The sequence below is a fragment of the Centroberyx gerrardi genome, chromosome 13 (assembly GCF_048128805.1).
Source record: "Centroberyx gerrardi isolate f3 chromosome 13, fCenGer3.hap1.cur.20231027, whole genome shotgun sequence".
Classification (NCBI taxonomy): Eukaryota; Metazoa; Chordata; class Actinopteri; order Beryciformes; family Berycidae; genus Centroberyx; species Centroberyx gerrardi.
Window position 1 is genome coordinate 25,150,502 of NC_136009.1, and position 13,704 is coordinate 25,164,205.

The window sequence follows — 13,704 nt, forward strand, 5'->3', positions numbered from 1 at the left end:
GACTCAATCTTTCGAAACTTAAAAACGCATTGTTTTGCGTCTATAATTAGCACAAGTGCTTTCAATGCATATTATTATATTATTTAAAATTATATAGTTATGTTTACAATGATATATTGAGGGGGACAACTCTCTGTTAGTCCCAGGAAGGGGGGGTCCGGACCCCCCTGTCCCCCCCGTAATTTCCGCCCCTGCCTGCACTACAGTGTTAGCCCTCCAGATCTCAAGATGAACAGAGAAAGAAGGAAGGCAAAAAAGGAGAGAAGGATTGAAGACAGAGGACAGTGGGCTAGTAAAACAGAGTATATTCTGGTTGTTGCAGGAAATGTGGTTGGTCTGGGCAATGTGTGGAGATTCCCATACCTCTGCTACAAGAATGGTGGAGGTGAATAAGAAATATTAAGAATTTGGAGGTAGAGAGGTGCATCCTTGTTTTGGGAAATGTCTTTTGATGAGAGGTGAGTGAAAAGTCAGCACTAATTTTTCATTATCATGGTCATATATGTCTGTTTTTTATACCTAGGGGCCTTTCTGGTGCCATATTGCCTGTTAGTTGTGTTTTTGGGAATACCTCTGTTCCTACTGGAGAGTGTGATTGGTCAGTACACCCAGGAGGGAATGGTCACCTGTTGGAGGAAAATTTGTCCACTGGCACAAGGTGAGTGTATGAATGTATGCAGTCAACAGGAGAAAAAATTGCCCAAATCACACTATGTACACAATTAAGACATTATTATTAAGTTTTCTTTCTGAATATAACAGTTGTTCTGACTGTGTGGCTCAAAGCAAAAATGTAATTACCTCCACAGGTTTGAACATTTTATATCTAAACACATATTGTTTTATAAACTATGTTTTTTATCTGTATTTTAGGAATTGGATATGGACATGTGATAATTAAACTCTATGACTTCAGCTTTATTGTTATCCAAGCCTGGGCTCTCCTCTACCTGGTGTTCTCCTTCAGATCCCAGCTCCCCTGGGCCAGCTGTGGGAACACCTGGAATACAGGTAAGGCTGAGACTGTGGAGTTTACTATTAATTTGTGAGGCTTGTAAAGAGATTCAATGTCTAACTCATTGAACGAGACACTTTACCCCCAATGGCTCCAATGGAATTGCTCAGTGACCAACAGTAGATGACTGTGGTTGTAGTTGGCAATGTGTGTGTGTAATGAGTATAATGTGTGTGTGAGCGTGTAGCAGTGTGTTGCTCGGTGAACTTTTTTTGTTTTGTTGTGTTTTTTGCCTTCTTCCCTATTTTCTCCCAATTTTGTCATTTGCCAATTCCCTGTGTGCTCTACGTTATAAAATTACATAACTTATCTTATCAGGAAACTTTAAAAGAATCTTCTGCTAGCTGTCAAGCTTCCACCTGCAATTGAAAATATAGAGAAATGTGAATAGAAAAAATCTGAAAATGCAACTTTACTGAAAAATAGCTTCAACAGGTGCAGCTGCATGAAAACACACAGAGAAAAACAGCAATAACAGTGTGAAAAAAAAAAAGGAAATTAATTCTATCTCACAGAAATGTATATTGACATGGTTAATTTCTGTGCTGTTTTTGAGTGGGAACCAATAATTTCTGATCGATTTTGTGCTTAGATAATGTCAGCTTGTTTGCTAGCTAACCATAGTATCTGGTCAGCTAACCATCACTGTTGTTTATCGTCTGATTTGCACAGAAGCTAGCACATCAAGATTAAGCTAGGTAACAGGTTAACTGAGTCAATTTGGAAATAAATCTACCTCATCAGACTTTTCATTTTTACTTAGGCCTATATTACTGAATTGACCTATATCCACACCACAACAATCTTTTTTGAGAATCTCTCTTTTTCTTAACCGGTTGTTATATATTTAGCCATTATTTGCACACAGCTCAATAGTGGCACCAGTTGTGGTTGCTGGGAGATTTCTGATGCAACTTCAAAGCCTCAATTATATTGTATTACAGTTATTCCTTATGGCATCTTTGTTAATTTGTTCCCAAAATCAGCTAACTGTGTGGGTCTTCAGACTTCTCATTCACCAAATATCACTGCAAATCGGACCATGTTGACCAACACCACCTCTGCTGCAACTGAGTTCTGGGAGTGAGTCTTAATTCCTATTCTCATAAGCCAGGATGAACTCTAATTTAATATATCACTGCATCACTTAATCATGCATTAAAGATTATTATTCTGTGTTACCCCAGTAAAAATGTTTAATACTAGAACAAGAGCTAAGAGTATAATAAATGTACCATAAAAATATATTTCAGTCTTCAGTAAACTGAGTGATACTTGACATCACTTTAGGACACCATTCAGGAGTTTGTGTCACATTATGCGCATAAATTTCCCCTTACCTCAGACGGCGGGTGCTGGCCATCTCTGGAGGCATTGAGGAGCTGGGCAGTATCAGATGGGAGCTGGCCTTGTGTCTTCTGGCCTGCTGGGTGCTCTGCTACTTCAGTATCTGGAAAGGTGTCAGATCCTCAGGAAAGGTCCTGTGGTAACATTTTATCTAGGATAGACTAGTGGTCCATACCAGCCTACACATTTTCATCAATTTCCCTCTCACCATTAAGCATTAATGCATTAACAATTTTATATAATTTGTTATTAATTATCTGCATTAATTTAAGCGTCACTGCAAACATTTCTTTGTCTTGTTAGGTAGTGTACTTCACAGCCACTTTCCCCTATGTGATGCTCCTGATACTACTAGTCAGGGGGTTGACTCTACCTGGAGCTTGGGAAGGGATTCAGTTCTATCTGTATCCAGACTTGAACCGCCTGGCTAATTATGAGGTAGGCTGTTTATGTTACCTCAGTTGTAGAATAAGCATAGAATCAAAATCAACATAAGACTTATATTTCTGGTAATTTTTTGTTTTCTGAATCAGAAAGTTAGGCTAAATATTTCCAGTGGTGTGACTTACATTTACATTTTAGGCATTTAGGCCTAGCTGAATTGGAAAGGTCAGGCCCTGGGCCAAAGTGCTGCTTTTGATACTGTTCACCATCCCATACTGCTGGAATGATTGGAAAGCCTCGGTGGTGTCTCTGGCTCTGCACTGACCTGGTTCAAATCTTACCTGAGCAACAGACTGAAGTTTGTTACAATCAACAGCCAACAGTAAAAACCAACAACCGTTAAATAGGGGGTCCCGCAGGGCTCCATCCTTGGAACCCTCCTTTTCAGCCTCTACACGCTCCTCCTCTGCATGCTCCTCCCTGGACATATTATGTGCAACCACGGCCTAAACTACCACCTGTATGCTGACAATACTCAAATATACATCCATACCACACCTGACATTTCAGCTACAATGGCAACACTCAACAACTGTCTGCAGAATATCAAATCGTGGCTGCAGAGCAGCTTTTTGAAGCTAAACTCCAACAAAACTGAAATAATCCTCATCGTCTCCAAGTCCACATCTGATACAGTCCGCAACCTCTGCCTCTCCATTGATAATATGACAGTCACAGATCCGCTCATACCTCAAATTTGCTGACGCAGACCACATAATCCATGCCTTCATCACTTCAAGGTTGGATTATTGTAATGCACTCCTCGCTGTCTGCCCTTCCCACCTCCTCAACAAACTGCAATAAGTACAAACTTCTGGCCATCACCAACACAAGGCTCCGCTCCTTGGGAGACAGAGCCTTTTCCTCTGCTGTCAATCACATCTGGAACAAGCTACCTCCCCCAGTCAGAGCATCGGACAATGTTGATTCTTTTAAAACACTTCTCAAGACTCACCTTTTCAGGGCCTTCTAGTGTTAAAAGAAAAAATGCACCAAAATACTGGTATTAAAATGGTTAAAAAGCATATGCAATGGGTTTTACATGGCGCATTTAGGCACGTAGGTACAAAAAAATAGACTTGAAGCAGCATAAAGCATCCCCAGAAAGATGATGTTCAAACTCCTTGACTGCAGCACTGATTAAAATGAGAGCGTTTCTGTTCCGAGAGACTAAAAAACGACAAAAAAACACGTCTGAGTTGTGTCAGGTGTAGACATGCCAGTTATTTCACTTTCATAAGCAGTACTACCAACTCAGTATTTATGATGCCTTTTGTGACATTGCAGGTCTGGATAGAGGCCGGATCTCAAATATTCTTCTCCTATAGCTTGACCATAGGAACTCTGACTGTTCTGTGCAGCTATAATGAGCGCAACAACAACTGTTACAAGTAAGCAAGTCAGGTATCACAGTTATTTTTATGAAAATATTTTGCTCTTAGAAGTTAGTCTGGTTACTATAGACCCTGTTTGTATAAAAAGTTAAAATGTTAAAACACTTCCTTTACCACTGAGAATTTCCTTTTTTGACAAGGGCTGTTTATCACTCTTACCTTGACCTCTAGGGATTGCTTTTGGCTCTGTCTGCTGAACAGTGGGACCAGTTTTGTTTCTGGATTTGTAGTATTCTCTGTACTTGGATTCATGGCTCAGAAACAGGGTGTTCCCATTGACATGGTGGCAGAGTCAGGTATATTCTAAGGTTTTAAAATTAACCATGAATAAATGTAACTTAAAATCCATATACAGTTAATTACATGGCTGAACTCTTTCCCCTCTCTCCTCATTCCTTGTATACTTCACAGGTCCAGGTTTGGCCTTCATCGCATACCCTCAGGCAACAGCCATGATGCCATTGCCTCAATTCTGGACTGTCTGTTTTTTCCTCATGCTTCTTCTACTGAGTGTTGACACACATGTACGGTTGTTTGTTGTATTACCCATTGATTATTAGTCAGAGCATTGCAGGCACATGAAAATTAAATTTGCCCATTTCACTTTGCCTCCAGTTTGTGACAGTGGAGTGTTTCATCACCACAGTGAGCGACTTGTTTCCTAAGCTGTTTCGCACACCAGGAAGGCATGAGATCTTAGTCCTCCTCATCTGTTTATCCACCTTCCTCCTACAACTGACCTTGGTCTCTGAGGTGAACAATATATTGTCCTGAAAGCACATTGAAAAAAACTGTTGTCACAAGATTTTCCTAATTTAAACATTCTCTCTTCCTGTATTCTCCAGGGAGGAATTTACATATTCCAGCTTATCGATTATTATGGCTGTACAAGAGTTTGCCAGAATTTCATGGCTGTGTTTGAATGTCTGACTGTGGGCTGGATAGTTGGTAAGCAAATAAAGCCTTTGTTCATTATGCAATTATTATGCAATTTTCTGATCTGGCAATTTGCATTTACCGGTGCTTCAGGTGTTTTTTCAGTCATGAGTTATGAGGTTATTCCTTTACTTCAATATTGCCCCAATTCAAATGTTGGGATGAAGAGAAATCATCATCATACTATAAAGCAAGGAATCTCTGTCTGTGAGTGAGTGTGTGTGTCCTTCGCATATCTCGAGAACCGTTCGTCCGATCTACTTCACACTTGACGGGTGTATTGCTGAGGACCCAAGGACGTGCAGTGTCAGATGGGACACGCGACACGTTCAATATTACTAAACTTTGAATAAACAAGCGGACAGCGCTCTGTGCAGCAGTGGGGCGGGGCGAACAGCTGCAAGCAGCAATACCGGAGGCCAAGCAATCGGCCCGTTCCGAACAGGCATGTTTTGAACGGGCACTGCACTAGTGCTCCTAATTTGAGAGGGTTTGCTATATAAAAACAAATTTCGCATCGCCTTGGTCACACTGGTTGCATCAACTGAATCTGACCAAATGTTTTAATCAGATTGCCTGTCCTACTGTCTTGATCACATTTGGGGTCCCAGTATTTTGAGGTATGAATCAAATAACTTCATATCATGTGAAATTTGACTAATGGACAATCTGAATTATCATCAGGGGTTGACCGGTTTTCCAACATTATTGAGGACATGATGGGACAGCGACCATCTGTTTTCTTCAGACTGTGCTGGAGATACTTTGTTCCACTGTTGTCACTGGTGAGTCAGCCAAGTTTCTAGAGACTGAACTGCATCATACAAAACTGATTTTCTTGTCCCTCACCAGTGGCTACCAATGACTTTACATAACCCTGTTAACTTGAGCTGTCTCATCAGTAATTTTGATTTAACACGAATTTACCTTGTAGTTCCCAACGTCTACACTGTGCCATAGAATGCATTGCTTGTTTGGAAGGGCTTCACTTTTTGTCTGTGAATCGTACATATTCACCTTTCAGCCTCCGCTTACCTCAACTTGTGACTTGAACAGATGTGTCACAACTGTGTCTAACTTACAGTAGCACTCCAAGCTGCTTCTGCCTTAACAAAGCAAATAAAAATGATTTTTTTTGAAAGCCTTTTGAGTCAGCAAACTTTCCTCTGCAATCTAATCAAACAAGCGATGCAACTTGAGGGAATGGTAGTGTAAGAAATAAAATTAATATTGTGCTTTTTTATATGGATAGTACACTCTGTTCTTGCTTTCCTTTGTCCTGGAAAGTGGAGTGTCTTTTGTCCTGCTTACTATAATGATGTAATCAGTGCTTGAATGCATGCATGATCACTATATATGGTTATGTGTGGTTTTGAGTGATTCTATAGGTGGACATGCAGTTAAAAGTCTGAACTAGTGGGTTGGTTTTGAGCCAAGTAGGTTTGGCTATGGGCCAAGATTTATAGTTTTGTTTACTTTAACCTATATAAGTGGATCCTGAACTCCGTTCTTGGTCACTTCTTTGTTGCTTGTTTGGAACACTGAACTGAACCATGCATGTCTGAATAAAGAATCCACAGAAGACTTTTGAACCTTGCTTAGTCATTTTGACCCACAACGGGTGAAGTAAATTTTTGCATTTACAGTTTGGCGACGAGGATGGGATGGACACAGCACTGAGCGACGCCTGGGGCTAGACTGAGGGTCAACTGCCGGCAGGAGTCTCTAGGAGACTCAGGGATAGTTCCGCTCCAGCAAAGGAGGTCTGGATCCCGCCCAAAGTCAGGCACGGGTGGCGTTCAGTGGGTCGTCCATCCGTTTAAAGAGAGCAAGTGGTGAGTTTCTGTGAATTTTTTTTCTCTTCCTCAGGGAGGGAGTAAAACATTTTTCCTCAGGGAGGTATTCTCATAGTTGCAACAAGTAAGAGAAAAGAAAAAACCTAGGTAGTTAATGGGGGCGTAAAATGTTAGCTCAGGGAGCATAGTTAGGCCTCAGGGAGGTTGCCGTTATTAGATAAGGAAGATTGTCAGGGACAAAGCCCAGGGGGTAGAAAGAGAAATAGCCCAGGGGGTAGAAAGGGATCCTAAGTGAAAAAAAAAGAAAAAAAAAGGGAAAAAAAAAGTTTTTAAGGGGAGATATTGTTTGTGATATATTGTGAGTGGATGGGAATGAAGCGGTGATATCAGTGTCCTGTGGGTATTTATCCACACAAAGGGTACGTTGCTCTGAACGAAAGTGTCGTACAAACTACCTGGCTGATATCATGGTTCATTTCATTGGCATTGTGTGAATGAAGTTGTGAATGAGTGATGGGTGTGTAATAGAGTATGGTGAAGTGGTTGTCAAGGTACCGAAATCAATAGTGTATGTTGGAATAATAATAATAATAATGATATATGTTTATCATAGCGGGTATAGAGGAGGCATCGCCTATAAAATTTAGAAAATAAATACTTATTGTGATATTTAGTGTAAAAGACTTTTGACATAGTAATTTGTCCAGGGGGATTTTATTGTGTGGTCCGAGTGGAAAAAAAAAAAGAAAGTGAGTAAAGTTGCAGAGCAGAGAGAGCAAAGAGGGGAGGTAGCTTGTCGGTGCCGGACACCAGCATCATAAATTGTGTCTAGGGAAGAGGCCACACTGGCCTTCTAAAAACAAAAGAAAGCAACCACAACTGAGAGCGAGATGGAAAGCACTCTAGGAAAAGTAGAACTACTTTCAGACCCACTTGTGGGTCCTGTAAAAGTGATGGCAGAAAAATGGGGCAAAAGCGTGGTTGAGGATGTTCCGTTTTGGCACTACGTTACTGAAGGTGTTTTTCCCATAAGAGGCACTCTGAGCGTAAACTGTTTAACTAGATGTAGGGTTATGCTAGAAGAAAAAGAAGAGCAGGAAAAGATGAAATTGAGTGAGGAGAGTAAAAAGAAGGTAAATTGGAATGCGTTCCAAAAGTGGGAGCGAGAAGCAGAAGCTAAAGCAGTAAAGTTCATAGCTAATGTTATGCTTTCAAAAGGGACAGAAGAGATGACTAAGGGAGAAGAAGAAATGGTTAGTAGAAGGGAAAAGAAGAAGAAAAGTAGGGACAGAGAGAGGGACCTGCTTCCCCCCTATGCTCTTTCTCGCACAACTCCACCATCAGGAATGTGTGACGACGAGAGTGATGATGAGGAAGATGACAACAAGGGGGCGGTCCTAAAGATGGCAGCTTCAGCCCCTCCTACATCTCAGGCTCCACCTCAACCATCCAATGTTTATCCATCACTACAAACTGTGGGAGGGTCTGAGCTCAAGGAGAAGGAGGCTTCATTGGGGTTTTTAACTCCTCCTTCAAATGTAGGTTTCGCCTCTGGTACTCCTGTTTCACACTGCCCACAGACTCGTAGCATGGCAGCGAACCTACAGACAGAGACAGTGAACCAGATGCCTATGATGATGTATCCAAATCCACAATCAGATAACAGTCAAGGCCTCTGGCAATCGCATGTCCTGGTCCACAGGCCATGGCAACCTGATGAGCTGAAGGAAGTTGCCAAAGAACTGCTGGACCCCCACAAAACCGGAGGTGAGAAAAGGGAGGTTGCAATGAAACAGTTGTTGATAATGTATTATCCTACGTTAGCAGAGGTGGAAGCAGTATGTCGCAGGTGTTTTCTGTTAAGATGGCCGAACATCAAGCCAGCCAGCTGGGACACAATCTACGATTCAGGCTACCAGGAATACAGAGACCAGGTGGATGAGCTCTACTTTGCTGTGAAAACCGCGGTTTCCCTGCGTACCTGTTGGCCTGTAATCTACAAGACCAAGCAGAATGATGGTGAGTCTGCCAGTGATTATTGTGCTAGAATGGAATCTGTGTTTGCTGCCCATTCTGGTGTTGACCAGGATAATGATGCCTACAACAACCTGCTGAAGACTGCGTTGATACAAGGCCTCCATCCAACTCTGAAGAAACAGACCATGACTACGTGCATCGCCTGGGAAACCAAACCCTCAGCGAAGTCTGGGCTTATGTCCTTCATACGGAAAGGAACCAGACTGACATCGAGCAAAGACACAGTAAGAAAATCCAAACTGCACAGTTGATGTTTTATCAACAGACGGGAACTTGGGGCAATGAAATGCGCAGAGGACGAGGAAGAGGACGAGGACGTGGAGGAAGAGACTATGGAAGAGGGCCACCCACACAGTTTTACAACCAGCAACGTCTAAGGTGTTTCAACTGTGGGGGGTATGGTCATATGGCTCGTGATTGTTCATCAGATCACAGGTCTGGCATACAAAGACGTGAGAATGCACCTGATGGATCCTGGTCACATGCAACCCTCAAGCCTGTCTGTGAATGCTCCAGGATTCCAGCCAGCTAACCCATAGGAGATAGCGGGGACAGGTCAGATAGGTGAACAGGATAGTTTAGATGGACAGGCAGACACTGACCCTGTTATAACTCATGGTCAGTACTCTAAATTAGACCCAAGGAAACAGAAAGCAGCTAAAGTAAGTTTGAAAGTAGGAAATGTAGTGGTGTCCTTTTTTTTGGGTTGATTCTGGTGCTGATGTTTCCGTTGTGCAGTCCAAATTACTCCCAAATGCGCCCAAAATCAACAAAATTTCTTAAAACAGTTGGCTCATTAGGAGTCCCAGTGTTAGAACCGATTTCTGAACCATTTTCTGTCACTTATGGTGATTACTTAGGAGATCATCCTTTCTTGTTGACAGATTTTTGTCCAGTAAATTTGTTAGGGCGTGATCTCATGTGTGCTTTGGGAATAATTATGTACTGCAGTCCGGAAGGTATCATTCTCTCTTCTAAGATGCTAGGTATTTTTACTATGACAACATATGAGGGTTATTTTTAGGATCTCAAGAGCATGTAGATGAGGATGTTCTTCTTTACCAAGAACCAGACACCACCTCTTTTGTTCATATGCCTTTAACAACTGAAGAAGAAAATATGATTTCCATGGTTCCGCCTATACTATGGGCTACTAGCGGTTTTGATTTTCAGACCATGTAAGAGGCAATATCCCCTCAGCCTAGAGGCTGTGGAGGGAATTGCTCCTGATATTGAATCACTGAAAAAACAAGGTGCCATCGTGGAATGTCCTCATTCTCTTTGTAATACCCCTCTTCTGCCCATTAGGAAGCCTAATGGTGGTTGGAGACCTGTTCAGGATTTGAGAGCTGTAAATGACGCTGTGCAACATCCAGTGCCCACAGTACCAAATGTGGTAACTTTAATGTCTCAGGTCCCATCTGATTCTTGTTGGTTTACTGTGATTGATTTGGCTAATGCTTTTTTCAGCATTCCTGTGCATCTTAACTTCCAGTTCTGGTTAGTCTTCATCTTTACTAGTAACTGCTACACATGGACTCGTATGCCTCAGGGTTTCTCAAGCAGCCCCACTTTGTTTGCTTTGGCTGTAGCTGAGAACCTCTCAGGTTGGGAGGTTCCTTGTGGTAGTACATTGATACAGCCTGTGGATGATTTGTTGTTGTGTTCCATTTCTGAGCAGGCCTGCAAAACAGACACTGTCTCCATTCTCTGTTACTTAGCAGAGAACGGACACAAGGTCTCAAAACCAAAATCCAGCTGGTTTCACAGTCCGTACATTATCTAGGACATATAGTCACACCTGAAGGTCGTAAACTCGGTCCCGAATGCGTTACAGCAATTTTGGAGGTACCAAAACCTCAAATAAAACAGCAAATTATGTTGTTTTGGGGTCTTGTAGGCTACTGCCGCCCATGGATACGTGACTATGCAGAGATATCTCAACCACTGTATGACATTGTGCACAGTGGTAAACATTTGGCCATGACTGACTTCCTGACTTGGACTACTGAAGCTGACAAAGCATTTACTAACTTGAAATTAGCTCTTTCTAATTTTCCCTGTTTAGGACTCCCTGACCATAGTAAACCTTTTAATCTGTTTGTCTCTGAACGAGATGGGTTTATGTCAGCTGTTTTAACTTAGTCCCATGGTGACAAGCAACGCCTTGTTGGTTATTTTTCTAAACATCTGTCTACAACTGAGAGAGCAATGGTCTCATGCCTAAGGTCTGTTGCTGCAGCTACTGAAGCTGTCCTTGCAACTGCTGACCTTGTTGCTATGTGTCCCTTAACTGTACATGTTCCATATGCTGTTCATTCTCTCATCCTTTAGGCTAAGACTGTTTACCTGACTCCTGCGAAGATGCTGCATTGGCAGAATGTTCTATTTACTATGTCTTATGTTACTTTGAAGTGTTATACTGTCCTTAACCCTTCCATACTTCTTCCTACAGCAGGGGAAAGTGAACCCCACTGCTGTTTGCAAGTGGTTGACATTGCTACCAAACTTTGTGATGCCTTGTTTAACATACCACTGACTAACCCTGACTTTGTTTTCTTTGTAGAGGGTTCAACAGGACATTTTTCTGCGCAAGCAGCAGAACTCTTTGCCTTAACTCGTGCTTTTATTTTAGGTGCTGGAGAAGATATCATGGTCTATGCAGACTCTCACTATGCTTTCAATGTGTCATAATTTTCATGCTGTTTGTAATCGTCAGGCTCATACAAGTGGTGTTGATCCAGTTTTGTAGGGAAATGCTGTTGCTGATGCTGCAGCTAAAGCTGCTGTTCTTTTTCCCTGTCTTTCCCATTTTGCAAAATGCATCTGTCTTCTAGGATGATAGTGACAACGACGAAGCAGCTCTTAGATGAACGAGGGGAAACCACTCTGCATCGAATGTGCTAGTAAACCTCTCCAGAGTGGTAGCCCTCTACTGAGTGTAAAGCTCATGGGTTGAAGACGGGTTTTTTTTATTCCTTTTTTGTTTTCCTTTATTTCTGGTTTTTATTCGTGTTGATTGAAGCTTGTTTGTAACTCTTAGAAGTGATGTTTTCCTCACTGTTTAAGTGAAGTATACATAGAGTAGGATGTATCTGGCGTTATTTTATTTTAATCTTAGTTGTCACCTTGTGACAAAAGGGAGGAATGTAAGAAATAAAATTAATATTGTGCTTTTTTATATGGATAGTACACTCTGTTCTTGCTTTCCTTTGTCCTGGAAAGTGGAGTGTCTTTTGTCCTGCTTACTATAATGATGTAATCAGTGCTTGAATGCATGCATGATCACTATATATGGTTATGTGTGGTTTTGAGTGATTCTATAGGTGGACATGCAGTTAAAAGTCTGAACTAGTGGGTTGGTTTTGAGCCAAGTAGGTTTGGCTATGGGCCAAGATTTATAGTTTTGTTTACTTTAACCTATATAAGTGGATCCTGAACTCCGTTCTTGGTCACTTCTTTGTTGCTTGTTTGGAACACTGAACTGAACCATGCATGTCTGAATAAAGAATCCACAGAAGACTTTTGAACCTTGCTTAGTCATTTTGACCCACAACGGGTGAAGTAAATTTTTGCATTTACAGTAGTCTAAATAAAACACCATAACACAATGCACACACAAAAAACACAATTTCAGCTACAGTTTCAAAATGGAAACCAACAGAAAATATTAGGTGTTTTAAAATGGGGCCCTTCTCTGAACAAGGAAGTGTAAGCCTACGTGACAGTTTATTTCATTTAAGAATACAGAACATGATGAAATAAGTATAAAACCATAACACTTTATAGGTATTGTCATTTCATGCCCCATAGTCCTACACTAATTAAAGCAGATAATAATTTTTTTTAACTTCACAGATTTCCTTTGTCCTGTACCTGGTGGATTACAAACAACTCAGGATTAACAACTGGTACGTTTACCCTGACTGGGCATATGCAGTGGGCTGGACCATGACAGTCTCTTCTGTTATCATGGTGCCTCTGTGGGGGATCGGACAGTTGTGTTTGAGCACCTTCAGACAGGTCAGTGTTCAAAGACGCTCCCATCTGCATACCTCAGCTTTTTCTTCTTCTCTGGAGGCCTCAAAGAGCTTTTTATAGGTTTTCAGCAGATTAATGTTCTCCTCTTGTAATCTATGATCACTAGTGGTTGCCCTGCAAGGTGGGTAGTGAGCATTTCACCTTAAAGGCATACACCAAGTTTTAGGGGGATTGGCCCGCTGGTGAACTTACACTTTAAAGAGTAACTAAAACCCAAATCGGTGATTCGTATGAGCCTGTGACCAGGGTATTATTTTAAATATTATTTTTTGACATTTTCACCTTTATTGGACATATGAAAATGGAGAGAGACAGGAAGAATGGGGGAAAGAGGGGGGGATGGCATGTGACATACGTCCTGGACCAGATTCAGACCCAGGAGATTGCATTTACATGGTACGCGCCTTACACCGCTAAGGCACCAGGACTCCTCAGTGGAGCAGTTTTTTCGTCAAAAAACAAGCGAGTACACAGCCTATAGCATTAGCATTAACATTTTGGCACCATGCAGCCAGTAGTAGAAGAAAATGCAAAGTCCACAAAAACCACTGCGTCAATAAAAAATAAAAACCAACAAACCTTAAGTAATCGACAGAAAGTCCTGCCGCCAGTTTCCAGGAGTAAAAAAGAAGTGTGGGACGTGGGATATCATGATTTAAAATTAAACAAATTTAGTGGTACAAATTGAGTGTTC

At 41.6% G+C, this 13,704-nt stretch overlaps 1 protein-coding gene across 1 annotated transcript; it reads left to right on the forward strand.

Annotated features, from left to right (window-relative positions):
* Window positions 1-228: 228 nt before the first annotated feature.
* Window positions 229-13,070, forward strand: LOC139913681 (sodium- and chloride-dependent GABA transporter 3-like). The gene is made up of 13 exons (XM_078287887.1): window positions 229-385; window positions 524-658; window positions 874-1,011; window positions 2,002-2,098; window positions 2,361-2,493; window positions 2,666-2,800; window positions 4,094-4,197; window positions 4,372-4,496; window positions 4,612-4,724; window positions 4,816-4,953; window positions 5,046-5,148; window positions 5,821-5,921; window positions 12,828-13,070. The coding sequence occupies exons 1-13, from the start codon at window positions 229-231 to the stop codon at window positions 13,068-13,070; spliced, it is 1,722 nt and encodes a 573-aa protein (XP_078144013.1).
* Window positions 13,071-13,704: the final 634 nt, after the last annotated feature.